Source organism: Falco peregrinus, chromosome 3 (assembly GCF_023634155.1).
Source record: "Falco peregrinus isolate bFalPer1 chromosome 3, bFalPer1.pri, whole genome shotgun sequence".
Classification (NCBI taxonomy): domain Eukaryota; kingdom Metazoa; phylum Chordata; class Aves; order Falconiformes; family Falconidae; genus Falco; species Falco peregrinus.
In genome coordinates, this window is record NC_073723.1 from 113,808,243 (window position 1) to 113,824,359 (window position 16,117).

The window sequence follows — 16,117 nt, forward strand, 5'->3', positions numbered from 1 at the left end:
CTGGTATATGTAGCCACGTACATTTCACACTGGACAGGGATAGTATTTTCTTTACTGCAGCACTGCCACTATCACTTCAGAACTTTGCCACACAATCCCAAGAAATCTGTCTCTTCAAAATGTGGTGCTCAAAGATCAGGAAATAAAAATTTATCTTAGGACTTGGAAGTCTGGTTTCTAATACACAGTACTGCCTTTCCGGATTTAGCCCCATCCATATCCATTTCCTGTTCTTCAGAAACCCAACGTATAAACAGAGCTCTTGCTATATGTTTGTAATTACACAGATCTTGAAATGGTATCTCTGTTGTCTCTACCGCAGCTGTTGAATAAAACAGAGGCTTATCCACTGACCACAATTTCCTTTTCTAGAGAGCAAACATTTCTGGGATAGAAATGACAGGGGCCTGAATGCTGTAGCTGTGAAGACTATTACACACAGAAGTCTTCTGGTAAACTACAGTTGTAATTAAACACATCCACAAGTTAAAAAACAGAACTGCTGCAGGAAATCCTGAAAATAAGGGGAAAAAAAACCCCCTAAAAACCCCAAAGCACACCCCCAAACGCCGAGAACACCTCCCTCCCCCAACTCCTTTAAAAGCCAAAGTTAATTGGAAGATCATTTACTCAGAGAATTGCACACAGAAGTGAAGGATAAGACAGTCTTTGAAGGACTTCACATATATACAATAGACCTAAATCAGCTACTAAATCAGCAAAGACAGGGAATTAATAATTAAATTAGCAGTTCCCAAATTTAAGTGCAACTGTAGAAGTTCAAACCAAGACACTTTAAAATACTTGATATTCAAAAATCTTGAGAGCATCGTATGTCTGGGGCCCAAATTCACTAGTTAGTTTTGAAAACCTTGGACCAGACGTAGCTAATAATTTCCACTGTGCTCATCACCTCTTGTGTGAGAATTGATGCTTCAGACACTAGACTCACAGTGTCATCTGAAAGTTAAAACAGGAAATAACAACCCCCAAAAGCCACAAAACCCAACAATAAAGTCCACTTTTGAGTACGGCATGTCTATTTCTTGTTACGTGCAGGATTACACGAGCTGGACAACACATGCGATAAGCGCTTATTTAGTTGTAAACTGCGATAAACGGTAGCGGATATAAATCACTCTCTTGTTCCACCTGTCTCAGTGGGGTCTTGGCCTGGGACGGGGCCTGCAGCCCCCCCGCCCCAGCCTTGCAAGGCCTGCGCCACCCAGCGCCTTGTCAGACACCCGTACACTTTGCCTCAGCCTGTAAAACTCGCTGTGCGCTCCTCATAACCCCGTATGTTCAAGGGAATAACCGGGCAGGAGCGATCTTCGCTTAAAGGCACACAGCAGCACCTCACCCCCGCGCTTGGTGGGAGCGTGTCCCAGACTGCGCCCGCGGCCGGGACGCAGAGCCCCCTCATGCCCTCACGGCACCCACGGCCAGGACGCAGAGCCCCCTCACCACCCCTCGCCGGGACACAGAGGCCCCTCATGCCGTCACAGCACCCACGGCCAGGACGCAGAGCCCCCTCACGGCACCTGCCCCTGGGACGCAGAGCCCCCTCACCCCCCCCCCCGCCGGGACGCAGAGCCCCCTCACGGCACCCACACACACAGAGGCTGCTGTGGGAGCCCCAAACAACCAGCACTCACCCCACCTGTCCCCTGGCAGCTCGCAGGTGGCCCCGTGCCACAAGTGGCCCCTGCACCAGGCCCAGTTTCCACAGAAGCAGCCACCTCGCAGCCAGCACAAGCTGGGCAGCCCCGCGAGAGCCCCAGCACCCACAGAGAAGGTTCTAGGCCTCGTTAGTGCAGACAAGCTGCAGCTGCGAAAGCTCCCAGGTGCCGGGCAGCTGCCCTGCACACCGCACCCCCCCACACCTGAGGGAAATCATTCTCTGGCCCTTCAGAAACTAAAGCAGCTGTTACCACCCCCCCCAGGAGAGAGTATTCCACATTGCAAAAAACCCAAAGAAAGAGAGAAGCCTTCTCAAACAGCCGCTTTTGGGCCCCGGGTGAGCTGGCCATACTGTGGCCCTTACTGTATCCGCACAGGAGGGTGCAATCAGTACAGTTAGGGTGACCCAGACACCCTGCTGAGAACCTGCAGGTTACAGGAAACCAGCAAGGAGCACCCAGAGACCCCCGTGCACGCAGCTGGAGCAGCACCCAGAGACCCCCGTGCATGCAGCCAGCCTCCAGCCCCACACGCCACCTCCCCGAGGAGCCAGGGTGGCTCCAGCAGGGCTCTTGGCAAAGCCCAGGAGGGAGAAGCACAGGTGTTTGACTGGCACTGAGCCTGCCGGAGGAAAAGGCGCTTCCCTGAGTGTGTGACTGTTGATTCTGCAGTAGCTGAATCAGCGACCAGAAGCTGTACTAACTGGCAATACATTCAATGAAATAAGAATTCCCCAAGTCAAGACTGTTTGCCTGCAAAGGAGACCCCTTGCACTGGGCCTTTACCTGAGACGCGGAACACGAGGAAATCCCTTTCTTTAGGATTTGGGGCTGGAGTGCAATGGAGGCAAAGCCAGGGTGCCTGTCCCAGAGGCACTACAGCTAAGGCCACAGGGAAAACCCTGAGCAAGTCTCCTCCGAGATTCAGTTTCTTTCTACTTCAAGCTCTTGAGATCCATGTACGAAAGTGCACACACGCACACAGAAAAGCAGACACTTCCACTCTTCGCCAGTTATCTACGCAACAGAGAAAGTGAGGGTCCAGGTCCATCTCACAAAGGCTGGCTACACCATACTCTGAAGGCAGGACAGCACAATTAGTTTACACCTGAAGGCATAATGAGTCTAAAAGTTCACACATAAGCACAACCAGTTCATGCGCGACAGCGAAGTTACTTTATGCGTGAGCAAACAACTGTTATTTAATACCTGACCAAATAGTTAGTTAATGCATGAGCACACAGTAAATTTCATGCATGACTCTGGAAATCTTCACATTTACATATTACCTATCATGGAATAGGAAGGAGAAGTACCAAAAGAAGAAATACTGGGTCTGTACTAATTCTAGCTATACTGTGCCCTGAAGGCAATTCTATTTGAATCAAAACAATTATCCAAGAAAAACAATTTGTTCTTCATACGCACACCTCCATTCATTATTTTAGAACAAAATGGGAGTCCTTTAGAAGGAAACGGGTATTACTCTTTCAAGCTCCAAAGAGTAAGGTCTGTTTTACGGGAGAGACAAACATCAGCTGAAACATCATCATACTCCAGAACCTGCACATGGTGCTTCGCTGATAAAAGCACCTGCAAGAAGCACACACAGAGAAAGTCAGACTTTCAGAAACCCTTCCTATTTTCCTAATTCTGTGCACAGTGGAATTAAACGGGAGTGCAGAGCTCAAACTTAATACCCAAAATTCAGCAGCTGTAGTTTCACATACATGTACTGTTCACCTATGCTCTAAGGCACAGCAGGGATGTAAAAAATGTGCCAAAACAGAACAGGACCATGTGTTATTTACAACAAAACACCTAGAACAATTTGTTTCAATTGCATACAGGCTTACCACCATCTTCAAGATGCAACAATTTTACATACTTGCATTCTACTTTGGTACTGAACTGATTTTACAACCAAAGGTCAAATATGTTTTTTTCAGGTATAGCAAGTGGTTTAGTGTTCAAGATTATCAGGAGCTACATGAAAAATGAGACTAAATGAAAACAAAGCAACCTGAAAAATTGTAAACCTGCGGCATCTTTAACACATTGGTGTTCCTTAAGAACAACAGTAAAGTTGTTGCCCCAAGTAAATCTACTGGTATTTCCAGCACTGTTTGTACCATGTTGCTAGAAGTTAAAATGACCTTCAGAATCACTTTGCAAGTATAAGAAAGTATAAAATAACAGCTACAAAACTGGATTTAAGTTGCACCTTCTTTCAAGGATCATGAAGGAAGCTTCAAACTAGTTTAAGTGCCTTCTGAAGCCACAACTCTTAGTAAGTACTATTTATTAAACAAGTCATAAAATAAAACATCCAAGTAGTGCTGCTCCTCACATAACGGTGATTGAACTCTTCCTTCCCTTAAAACACAGTTCGTACTAGAAGCGTATTTTGTCTCTGAATCCTTATTTTTGAGGTAAAAGCATAGAAACTACTTTGAAATCAAAACAGGGAAAGATCCTTATGTAAGTAATTACAGCATCATTTGTAAGAAACGTGTTAATGAACATATGGAAACACATCTAATAAGCATCGTATGAAGTGTATGACAAATCCCAGGTAGATTCACTTTAAACACAAATCCACGAGATTCCCAGTATTACTCCAAAAATCTTTGTGTTTTGGGGTTTTTTCCTATACATACCACCCCCCACCCCCACCCCACCCCCGCCAAAACAAGCAGTACCACATACACTGCTTTTCCCGTAGACCCGTAAAGAGAAGCTACAAAATGAGGTTAAGGGCAGCGGGCCGAACTGGCGCCCTGCAGAAGCGAGCCCCCCCGCCCGGAGCAGCGCTGCGCCAGCCCTGGCCCCCCGCGGCCCCAAGGGAACGGGCCGCCCCCTCCCCAGCCGCCCCCGGGCGCTGCCGCGGGCCGCGCGGCTCTCAGCGGTCTCAGGGGGCTCGGGCAGCGGCCAGCGTGCCGAGGGCCACGGCCGCCCGCGGAAACACGCCGCGGTAAGGCGGGGGCTGCTCCGCCGGGCCTGGGGGCCGCCCGCCGGGCAGGCGCGGCTCGGGGCGGGCCCGCACAGCCGCGGCGACCGGCGCCAGGCGGGAGCTGGGCCGGCTGCTGCCGGGGGTCGCCTCGCCCCCGGCGCCTCCGAACCCCGTCGCAGCCGCCCCCCTGCCCCGCCTGGGCCCGGGCGCCACTTTGGCCCCGCCGCCCGAGCAGGGGGGGCCCGGCCGGCGGCGCCGGCAAGGGGCAGCGTGGCCGGTAGGGCCAGCGGAACACAGCGATTCCTACCGCTCGGCGAGGACAGATGGCAGCGCCCGGCGCGGCCTGGCCCGGGGCGCGGGGGAGGGGGGGGGAGCGTCGCGGCCCGCGCCACAGCGCGCGCACCCCACGGGGGCCGCACTCGCGCGTGCACCGCGGCTCACCGAACGCTGCAAGACACATCCGCAGATAAGGGATTATTAAGCGGGATAACGTCCGTAATTTAATTAAAACACACGCCCTTCTTTGATGAGTGTTTCTTTGAGCACCCTCAATTAATTAAAAAAAAAAAAAAGTCAAAACCCCGCCACCAACCCTCAATTAACCACCCCCCCTATGACTCACTAGTCTGGAAGGAATCGGCTCCACTTTTCCAAAAGCTGGACCGAGCTAAGAAACAGAAGGAAAACACTGATGGCTACCAGGCTGTTGTCCTCAGTTTACAAAAATCAGCAACAGTAGTTCCATAGTGCGGGGGTCGGACAATGCTGTCACATCTCTCACTTTAAAAATACGGCACCGGTCTTTGAACAGAAAACTTTCACTGGGCTGGATGGAAATATTTCAGTTTTTAAGCATGAAACATCCCTACTGGTTATAACAAATCTGCCAACAGCAGGAGGAGGAAGCTCTTTGATGGAACACAGAAGACTGACCTGTATGACCACAGTTTAGTTCTTTTTCCGCTAGCCCTGTGTACAGGAAAAGAAAGTAAACAGAACACCACTGCTGAAAATAAAACCAGACTGCAGAGCCAAACAAGTCTCTTAGCACTGGAAGAAGAGGGGGAGAAAGGAGGAGCATCTGAGATACGCATCCCCTCCTGCACAGCAACGCACAGAACTTCTCCAGGTATTTCAAGACAAGACACAATGCATTGCCAGGTCTTAAAGTAGCAGCACATTTTAACAAAGTAAAACATGAGTCATGGAAGCATAAACGAGGAAAACTACAGCCTTTGAAGACTGTGATTAGAAAGCCTACATCTAAAAGCTTATGCCACCTGTCTTTCAATTTACATTACAAAACAAAAACATAAAGACCACAAAATAACACATAAAAGCAAAATCCTGGAAAGCCTCTCGGCCCCCAGCTCACAAAGAAAAAAATCCCTTAAGTGCCAAATGAGTACATATAACCGGACCACCCCAACACCTCGCGACAAACTCTGGGGCGTCACTGAATGTCCCTTACATGTGCCCAGTACTCACCCACATAATCCTCTTGGCTTTCTTGCCGACATAGGCACGTTTGGGAGAGGACCGGATGAGGACCAAAGCACCTGCATTCAGTACCTCACTTACACCCCTCCTCCCTGCCTACCAAAGTCCTGAAAAACCAGACGAAATAGTGCTGGTGTTCCCACGCGACCCTACAGTCATCAGCTGATGTCAAGGGTTCTAAGGAAACAGGTATGTCAGTGACAGTCCCTACCCTACAGGAGTTTGAGACAGCAAGGCAAGGTCCCTGTGGGGGTGCAGCTGCATCCGGGGAGAAGTTCAGAACATCAGTTAATGGCAGGAGACGACTTGCCTTGTAATTGATGGAAAGCCTTCAAAGCATTAACAACGTACTTCCCCTTCCCCTTCCATCTCCGAATCATGGTCATGAGCTTCTCCTTGCTTTGGGGAAGCTCAGAAAGCTTTCTGCTTTTCTCTTTGTTTTTGCTAGCTTTAAAAGAGCGAAGAGATCAAAGTTAATTTGACCAGACAATGCACACCCAAACACAAACACTGTCCTCCCTTTCCACCCAGAATATTTAGCTCCCCAGAAACAGAATCAGACTAGGCCAAAAACTTATCCGTTTTTATTTTTTAAAGAAAAATATTCCTCTTTAAACACAGCATGAACTAAAAACCTCTGAGGAACAGCTTTTCCTCCCTTGGAGCACATTTAACTAAACTGTACAGTGTTTGAGCTCCCCAAACAAGTATACACACGTGACATACAGTCTCTTTCACGGGAAGTAAGGTTTAGGACTCAGAATTATTGTTCTCACCCTTCTCTAGATACCCATTCCATCCAGAAGTACTCTGTCCCTTACTCCCACCCCAAGGACACAGTGATGGTAACTTCTGGATGCAATGTATATTTAAAAAACAAACGAAAGTAAGTATTGGCCAAATTGGCCCTTTCTAGCCTTCTAACAAAAGTCTGTGAGAGAGGTTGAGACCATAGTTATTTCAAGGAACGGCGCTTGGAAGAAAAAAATATAGCAGCATCCACAGGCAACACAAGCCCTTCATCCCAACTGCCTTGTTTTAAGGAACCCAGTCAGTTCAGCAGTGTTTTACAGATGTTCCCATCACCCAAGAGGGAGTAGGAATAAAACATTCACAGGCCAAGTCTGTTGCTTGCACAGACAGCCTACAATTCAGGAATCTGGCCTATGTATGCCAGCAATGAGGTTTTTATCCCACATTGCCACAGTGACCAATATCATGTCTAAGACTTTATGTAAAAAGATATGATGACCTTCAGAAATCAGCAACTCATTCTACCAACTCTCTCCAACCCATTAGATAGGTACATGCATAGCATTTGTCCCATCTGCCAAACTACCCAGACTGCGGAACTGGAACCAGACTCTAAAATCCAAATTCTTTCTAGTTCAGAACAGCAAAATCATCTGAAGTCTCTGTGAGGCCTCAGAACATGCCTAACAAGCCTGTATCCGAAGAAAAAGTACCGGGGCATTTTCAAGGGAAGGTAGGTCATGGAAAAAGTCTGGAAATGGAGCCCATTTATATCCCACCTGATCATTAATTGTTAGAGTTATTAAGTAACTCACATCTTTATCAGATCATTTTTTTAAAGATCTTTTCCATTCCATACACTCCAACAGATTTTACAGTAGGAAAAATATTAGAAAAATAAAATTTCACCCCTGAACAACACTGTATGAAGATCAACACCATCAGTCACAAAGATTTTTACAGGGGGACCAGATAGTCTTTTGTTTCCTCCAAACCAGCTTCACATAGAAAACAGCAGCAAGATAGACACAGTATCTAAGAGCTAGATTAAGGCCAACAATATAAAGACAAACATGGGCTCAGATCCTTTGAAATGAAGAAACCCTCCAAATGTTATTATACATATGCATGCACACGTGCACGTGCGCACACACATGTATACTCGTGTGTACTATTCAAGCGAAGGCTTCACAGCTGTGAAAGCACCACTGGAGAGTGTTCTAGCACCAGAATGAAAAAGTTGGTTGTCTTCCCTCTTCAGCAATAAAATCCAAAGTCTTTATCTTGCTTTGGACAAGGTCACCAAACACCCTTCCAAGAACAGTTTCAGTGAGCAGATTCAGAAGTGCTGTGACAGGTTTAAGTGTTCCTGTTCTGGAATATGGTCAAGAAGAGGTGTGTTTGGAGGCTGCAGCTCCTTGGATGCTGGAAAGGAGGAGAAAATTTGTATTGCAATCTGGTAGAGACAGAGACCAGCTTGGGCTCCAGGTGAGTGCAATGGTAAAACTCAGGGCAGACTGGAAGGTGAAAGTGGAAAGTTTGCATACATGAAGTCACAGTGCACATCTGTTGGCATAATAAAGACAAGCAAACCCACAGCGTTTTCTGGCAGGTTTGTCTCTGTATAGGAGGCCCCTGGGTACGCTGGAAGTTAGGACAAGGATCTGTGAATGGGATGTCACACACTGCACCAGGACATCATGACACTCAGACAGCAGAGTCTAAACAAAAGCTTGTTAAGTTGGTCTGCTAGCACCTTGCCTATACACACGCTCAAATGAGCCTGCAGAAGCCTGTAAAAGGGGCAAAAATCTCTTAACAGCTTGGTTATGGGTCCAGTTTGGCTACAAGTAACAATTCATGCGAGTTACAAAAGAAGTAATCATCAACCTGCAGTACATCTTTCTGCTGCAGGTCTCTATCCTGGATCTAGGCTTTTGTGCATGAGGTGCTGGCTGTGCAGCCCTTTACCAACACCCTAAACAGGCTGAGAGAAAGGTGCAGAGTCAGGAATGACACCTCTGCAGTCTCTCAGATCAGCACCTGTGTTAGAAGAAGCAGAGTAGGCCACGAGCAGCCCTCGCTAACAAGGGAGGATGGGGAGCAGCTGCTGAAAGCGAGCTGCTAAAACAATGCAGGAAGAAATGGAAGAGATAAAGAGAGACTTAATTGTTCAGTGCTTGAATCACCTGCAGTAAAGCCCCATTTAATCCGTCATACATGCTGATGAGAGTCAGGCCATCACTCACATGATGTACTGAGACTGTGTAGGAACTCAATTAGCACATGCAAGAAACAAAAAATGAAGTGAAAAGAAAGGTGATTGACACTTCGAGGCATGAATTTCAGGTTCAGAGCAGGGAATTACCAGCTGAGATACACTTTGTTTCTGTGCACATGCAAGAAGACTACAATAGAGGGAACAGCAGCAGAACTGAAAGGGAGTAAAAGACACAGTAAGCATAACACTAATTCAAGATGCAAACACAGGACAACAGGGTGAGAGAAAGAGAAAAGAAGTTTGAGGTAAAGGAGCCCAAAGGAAGAGACAATAGCAAAACTCTTAAGAGTCAGTCCTACTTCAGGAACTATGCAGCTAACGTCAGTTGGCTCTCACCAGGTACCCCTAACATGTTGGTAAATCTCTCTGTACTTGGGATTTAAGAATCAAAACATCAAGATCAAGGTATTTGTTGTTTTTCCCCAAGATGCACTAAGTGACTTTGAGTATTTAGCATGATACTCTAAACGGCCCCTGAATTCTAAGCTATGCTGAAGACTCACCCAAAAGCAGAAGTGCCCAAATTATAAACGGCTTTTGAAAATCTAGGGCTGCTTCCTTTGGGTTAGAAAAAAAAAGAACCTGTCCGGAAGGCTAAACTGTCCAAAAGCAGGTCTGGCATTTCTCACTGAAAGCACCTTGGCATTTAACTAAGTAAGAAATATCTTAAATGGTTGCTCAGCAAATCCCAGTATCAGATTGAGGCATTAGGTTTCTGGATAAATGTATACAGACAGCTCCTCATGTATTTTCTAAATAGAACAGATTTGTGCGATTTACAGCAAGAACAAGCTATGCCACTCACTGCTTCAGTGAAACCACCAGCAGAGTTGTGAGCTGAAGCCCTTTGGCTACAGTGCAAAACACACAGGGATCCTTTCCTATAACAGAATTAATTGTAACAGAATTAATGCCTCCTAGGTAAAGCACGGTTTCCTCTTTCTAATGCAAACCACAAAAATGTCTGTCTGGGGTTTGCGCATACCTACAGCAACACAGTGCTGGCTGGAGGATGTACAGACAAAGTTTCTGAGAACCAGCATGACCAGAATGGCAACTGGTAAAAGCAGCCTCAGGGCACAGCCCAGGTTGGAAGCACATGGACATAAAAGATGCAAGAATATGACAGAGCAGCCAAGGTCACCCATGCGCTTAGGCAAGCTTAAGGCAACTCGAGAAAATTCACTGATAATTTAGAGGAGAGTGCCAAAGGGAAGAGAGAAGAGGAACCACTGGGCAAAGAGGCTGGAAACACTGTGACAGCAACCAAAGCCCAGCACCAGCTACTACGCCATCCCCCTCTTCTCCAGCTCATTTGTTCTAATTCTCCTCATTTTACCAGCACCATCAGCACAAAGTTAATACGTCCGAAAGAAGAGCTGGGGATAGGTTCCCAAAAATGTAGCTTGCACATTTTCAGGCTTGTGTCTCAGGTCAGTTCCTTTGAAAGAAAGCACGTGGGCCACTTGACTGGCCTCTTGCTTTGAACTGGAGCTTTCTGGGAATTCTGCCTGCCACCTCCAGGGACAATCCTGGGATATGTTCTAGCTGGAAGTGATGGCAGCAGCTACCTGCATTCCTTGTCAGGACAGTTGAGCATACAGTAGTTTTTTTAAAAAACAGCATGCACCAGTGGCATGGCCATTAGACATGAAGCCATGGTTGAATTCTTCTTGTCTCCTCAGAAGCAGGTGGAACCAGAAAGAAAGGGCGTGTTGGCACAAATCAGCGCAGGCTCCGGTAGACATAGGCTGATGTGAAGATAGCATTGACAGTCAGACTCACGGCTAGCAGACCTCGGAGAGTGGCATTACCAAAATGACCTTAGAAGGGGAGGACAACACAAAGAAAAAAAGGGAGGAGTAGAAAGAGATATTAAAGCATCAGTGAGATAAATAACAGCAAACATATGTTGTGCTCTTTCTCTCTCTTTGCCCAGCATTTTCACCATAAGCAGAAACTGCTGAAGCACTTTTCCTGTCAGGAAAGATTCCACTGCTCTCTTTGGTCCTATTTTCACCTCATTGCTCTTCTCAACACCCGCACCCCCACCCCTTTCCCTCTGTCTGAGTTTAGCACTCTGTCAGTATTCTTCAGACAGTCCAAAGAATGGGAACAGCCTTATTAAGGTCCTAGAACAGCAGGCAGAAGATCCATTTTGCTACTAGTTAGTTATTTGATCTCAGGACCGGATCACTACTGCAGCACAGGAAAGACCTCAGTTACCCTCACAGAAACGCTCAGACATGAAGCGCTCACACGGCTTGCACCTACCTCTCCAGCCTGCCAGATCTTCCCCTTTGGTAGTTGTGTCTACCACACAGGTAGATGAGTGTGATGAGTGATCCTCCTTTTTGATGGAATTATCGCTGCAAATACTGCCTCCTTCCATAGCAGATCTCCTATCTGCAAGAAGAAAAAGACACGAAAATTCAGAAGGCACCAGTGGAAGCCAAAAGTAGCAGAAGTTACTAGACTAAAGCTAAAAGTTAGTAATGAATGGCCTGGTAAAACTGTGAAAGGATTGAGGACAGGGGCTGGAAACAAAAGGCAAATCTCACTGCTGTGCAGCAGAAGTTGCCTGCATGTTTGACTCATACACTGTCCATATCGGCATCACCACATTTGTGGTAAAAGGAGTTATCCTAACAAGGGTGGAGACAGTGGCAGCGGTATCCTTGCAGCAGCACTAAGTGAAAAAAGGACATCTGTTTTGGCAGACAAGGCTCTCCAGGCCACTGCATTCTTAAAAGTGCTTTGGTAGCTCACCAGTCATCACCACCCGGGTTTTTCCTGAAGCTTTCCCATCTATCGCGTGGCCTAGATGATGCATGGCTTTGCTTGCAAGCCAGCTCCTTCCTACAAATGCATTTCCAGGAGTGCAGCAGGCTGCAAGCATACCATGCATTCCCCGCTCGCTGAGGTTCTTCTTTGGAAAGGAGGGCAACTCGGTGGCAAAGATGTTGCTGTCAGAGTGGGTGTGCTCCTCTGAGCTAGTTGGGGTGAGCAGTGCCTCATTCTGAGATGGGAAAAGCAGCAGTTTCTGGCCTTTCAGGTTCAGGCGGGCTGGGCTGATGAGAGGCCGGCGGTACCGCAGGGAGCCTGAGCTGGACGTCACAGAGCCAGCCACAGACGGTGCTGGAGAGGGGATGCGGGAGGGAGCACAGCTGCCCGACAGCAGGGAGAAATGCTCTGAAATGGAAACGTTGCCGAAGAGAAAACCAACGCGGTTATAGTCCCAATAAAATAGGCAGTTTTCTTTCACAATTCTACAAGAAAAGGGAACGGGAGTTGCAAACATCCAACATATCTGGTACTAAAATTCTTTATTCATTTGAGTCCCCACACTGCAAGACACGGAGAAATTCTACATGCACTTTGGTATGCTCAGGAATGACTTTGACTAGAGATGGGTTTATCAGGAGCCAGGTGAGCTCTCTCTCTGCTCAGCTGTGTCCATTCAGGAGAGCCTGCATTACACAGCCTGTTCTGCAGGTAAATTAACTATTCTGGCATGTCCTTTTAAAGGCTGTTGGGAAAGTGCATCAGGATGCGAGGAGGTTTGCACAGCAGCATTAGCCCAGGCTGCGACTGCATTTCCAGCAGCAAAGACTTAAGCAGAACAAACAGCCAAAGGGTCCATTTGGGGTCAGGAGGACAACAGACAGGTCACTGGAGGACATGGGAGCAAAAGGGGCTGAGCAGACAGGGTAGCCAAATCAGCAGTTCCTTGGGCTGGGAAAAGACGAACAGTTTGGAAGTCTCCTATCCAAGCAGTCTCAACTCAGCTGTAGAGCAGGGGAGGGATCCTTGCTTTGTCTCACTGATCTCACTGTGAGCTCTCCCAGGGAGAAGAACCCCAACACATACAGCACTGTATCTTAATGCAATCCCACTCTTAGTTGTAACTCTCTCTGCAGCATTTCTAACTGCAAAACTGACATTTTCACTGAGATGTGAGCAGGGGGGAAAGAACTAAACTTGGATCGTGTGTTTCAACCCACTCACTGCAAATCCCACAAAGACAGTTGCTCCGGAAGGCCTAGTGCATCACCTGATGTGGGAGATTCCTTGGACTGAGACGACTGCGAGGCTGGTCGACTTCCACTGAACAAGTAGCCAGAATCTAAAAAGAAAAAATGAAACAGTTTTAACCCAGCTAGCTCAGGTACTGGAGGTCTATCCTTCAGAAAAGTAACTGCATCATCCTATTGCCAGCCTCGGAAGGTGATGGGTGGTAAATGCAGGCAGGAAAAATGTCCCTGTTTTCCTGCGCAGGCTATATGCCAGCATCAGAATAATCCATGTTTCCCAGCTGCAGCCCAAAACCAAATTAAGACATCTTGCCCCAAAATGCCTGAAATGAAGAGTCTAAGTTCCTTTAGTGGGCCCCTTCTTCCCCTCACTTACAGAGTCCAGAGGGCTCTGCAGGTTCAGAACACTACTGCTGCTCTGACCTGCTGTGAAGCCTCTGGAGCTTGGGATATGTGACACAACCCACCAGGACCTTTATCCTGCTCTGAGTTGCTCTTTGCCTTCAAGGGGCAGTGAAGGCTGCTGTTCAGCAAAGACTTAAGGGGAGCTTATGAAAAGACAGAAGAAAGAAAAGAGCTAAGCTTGCAGGGAGACTTACAGCTCAAATTATACTTGGAAAGGGTTCTGCCCAACAGCGCAGACGCCGTCCTGTTCACTGGGCACTATTCTGGGACTCTTCAGCTTCAAGACCATACCTCTTCTCAAGAACCCTCTCCTCTGATTTCAAATAATAGCAGACTACCTCTAGCTTTTAAAACAAGTGCACACAAAACCACGCTGCTGGTTTATTACTGGGCGCAACTGCTCCTCTCCAGTACCAGGTTAAAAGACAAATGTTTACAAGCAGTAGATCTGCAAACTGTCTGACTGCCAGAGGGAGCTGAGACCTGGAGGCCATAGCCAGACGGGCTGGGGTGTACCTAGCTGCTGCCTTACGCCTCCGTGCCAGTGCATTTGTCACTGCAGAACTGGCTTACAGTAATTTATCTAATGTTGCATAGGAGTAGATGACAAGTATGCACACAATTTAGTTGCTGTGATGTGAAGGCAGCAACAGCTTCCAAAGGTGGTAACTTCTTCACCTGCTCCTAGTAAAGCTGCTAGATAACTTCTGAGTAACTCTGGCCTTCTGGTAATCAGTTAGGGACAAGGGAAGGCTTAGCTTTCCTTGGATGTAGAACAGCGTTAACACTATTTCCCATCTGTTAGTTTCAAGCACAGCAAAACAGAGGGCTTATTGAGTTACTGGGAGAGAGTCTTTCCTTAGGCCTATAAATCTTCCCCAGATCACACAAAGCCCTTAGAAACAAAAGCAAATTTGCTTTCTAAAGCAGCTTCAACAGTTGGGCTAATGTGTATCAAATCCAGACTCAGGGAAGAGCCTGCCTTCAGCTCTGCTCCTTTCAGTGAGAAAATCAAACTACACAAAGCAACTAGAGGGAAGGGAGCAACTGCTCTTGCCTGATCAGTTATCCCCATGCTCCCAATCGCTTCCTAAAAGCTGCTCTTCTCCATCTTCCATGTCCAACCGCTCCTTCTGTCTCTCTCCCACACACAGCCTTGTAGCTTGTGCCATACTGCCACAAACGCCTGGAGAAGCCTCTGGCTTTCAGCAAACCCACAGCAGGCAAGCACTCGGTGAGACTTTTTGTTTCACCAAGATGGCAGTGGTGTGCTGCATGATTTCTTAATGCCAAAACCAAAATTACCAGTGCTGGATGCTCCTCTGCACCACAGAAGCAGCCATCCTTAAACAGGACTGTAACGTGGATACATCGCAGCCCATTTCCTTCTGAAGGTACAATGGTACTGCTCCACTGTCATTTCCATTGGGCCAGAAAATTTCACACACACTTACCTGCCCTGGCCAAGGAGGGGATGGTACCCAGCGAGAGCGCCCTGTTGAGACGTCCAGGAAGAGAAGAAGAAGAAGTCCTGCGTGGGGACCTGAAGAGCTGTTGGTTTGTCAGTTGGAGAATGCTGGGTGGTGTTGGGACAAAGAGAGATGTAGCAGAGGAAGGGAAGCCATTCCCAGTGCCGCTGGGAAAAAGAGTAATTGAATCCCCAGAAAGGTACCTGCAAATGACACGCATGACAAACATTTAGAAACGAGTACATTCCACTAACTACCTCTCTCAGTTGTACTTCTTACATGAACACTTGCTTTGTTACCAGGTTTGTACCAATTTTTCAGTGCAGGAGTGCATGATATGTAGAATGCTTAAGAGCTTACGGGAACGTTCCTACACCTTTAAAACTGGGGAATGAAGAACTGTTCAAGCTCATTTAAATTTCTGTGCACCAATCTGTCCCACAATACGGTGTGGGAAAAAAATGGTGGAACAGTTTAGGAACTTGGGTGCAAATAGTCATAGTACCTCGGTTCTCTCCCTGGATAAGAAAATTACCCAGAGACCACCAGAATGCTTTATGGAGTCCAGATACACACAGGAACAACAACAGAGTACATCTTAAGTTCGTTATGTGCACATGCAAACAACATTCTTAGAAATGTCATGGCTGTGGGAAGCAAGTAGTTATCTACTATAGAGGAATGAAGCTGGGTTAATTAGCATTGATAATATACAGCTGTGGGCTGGCTTCAGGGGCGGCGGGTTGGCTGATCTAGACAAGGTGCAGGTGTGGCTGGTTCTGTTAAGAGGTTGGGCAGCCAAGGAAGAGAGAGCAGCTGAGGAAGATCAGAGAGAAGAGACAGAACACATGCCCTGGACAAGGTGAGGCCAGGCCAGCAGAGGGACTGGCATGAAGAGTGTGTTGGTACGTGACGGTAAAAGACCTTGTTGCAGCTGGCTAGTTTTGAGAGTGCTGCGACAACCTACTAGTCTTTTTGTGTTTAGAAACCAGAATCAACATCTTACCTCTAATGCTAGTAGGAATAAAAGTATTTTTATGGGT

General features: G+C 47.4%; 2 protein-coding genes across 3 annotated transcripts in view; both read right to left on the bottom strand.

The window, feature by feature from the left end:
• The window catches only part of PIK3CD (phosphatidylinositol-4,5-bisphosphate 3-kinase catalytic subunit delta), a 59,176-nt gene extending 52,916 nt beyond the window's left edge, over window positions 1-6,260 (bottom strand). Inside the window, exon 1 of the mRNA XM_055798707.1 lies at window positions 6,121-6,260. The gene's annotated coding sequence lies outside the window, so the exon portion shown is untranslated. The remainder of the gene's footprint in view (window positions 1-6,120) is intronic.
• Window positions 6,261-6,701: 441 nt separating this feature from the next.
• The window catches only part of TMEM201 (transmembrane protein 201), a 29,253-nt gene continuing 19,837 nt past the window's right edge, over window positions 6,702-16,117 (bottom strand). Inside the window, exons 7-11 of one of the 2 annotated variants that reach the window (XM_055798714.1) lie at window positions 15,060-15,277; window positions 13,221-13,292; window positions 11,936-12,358; window positions 11,441-11,572; window positions 6,702-10,989 (exon numbers count right to left, since the gene is read on the bottom strand). In XM_055798714.1, the coding sequence (XP_055654689.1) occupies window positions 10,892-10,989; window positions 11,441-11,572; window positions 11,936-12,358; window positions 13,221-13,292; window positions 15,060-15,277 (943 nt within the window). In that variant the 3' untranslated portion in view covers window positions 6,702-10,891. The remainder of the gene's footprint in view (window positions 10,990-11,440; window positions 11,573-11,935; window positions 12,359-13,220; window positions 13,293-15,059; window positions 15,278-16,117) is intronic. The other variant, XM_055798715.1, reaches the window with a different exon arrangement.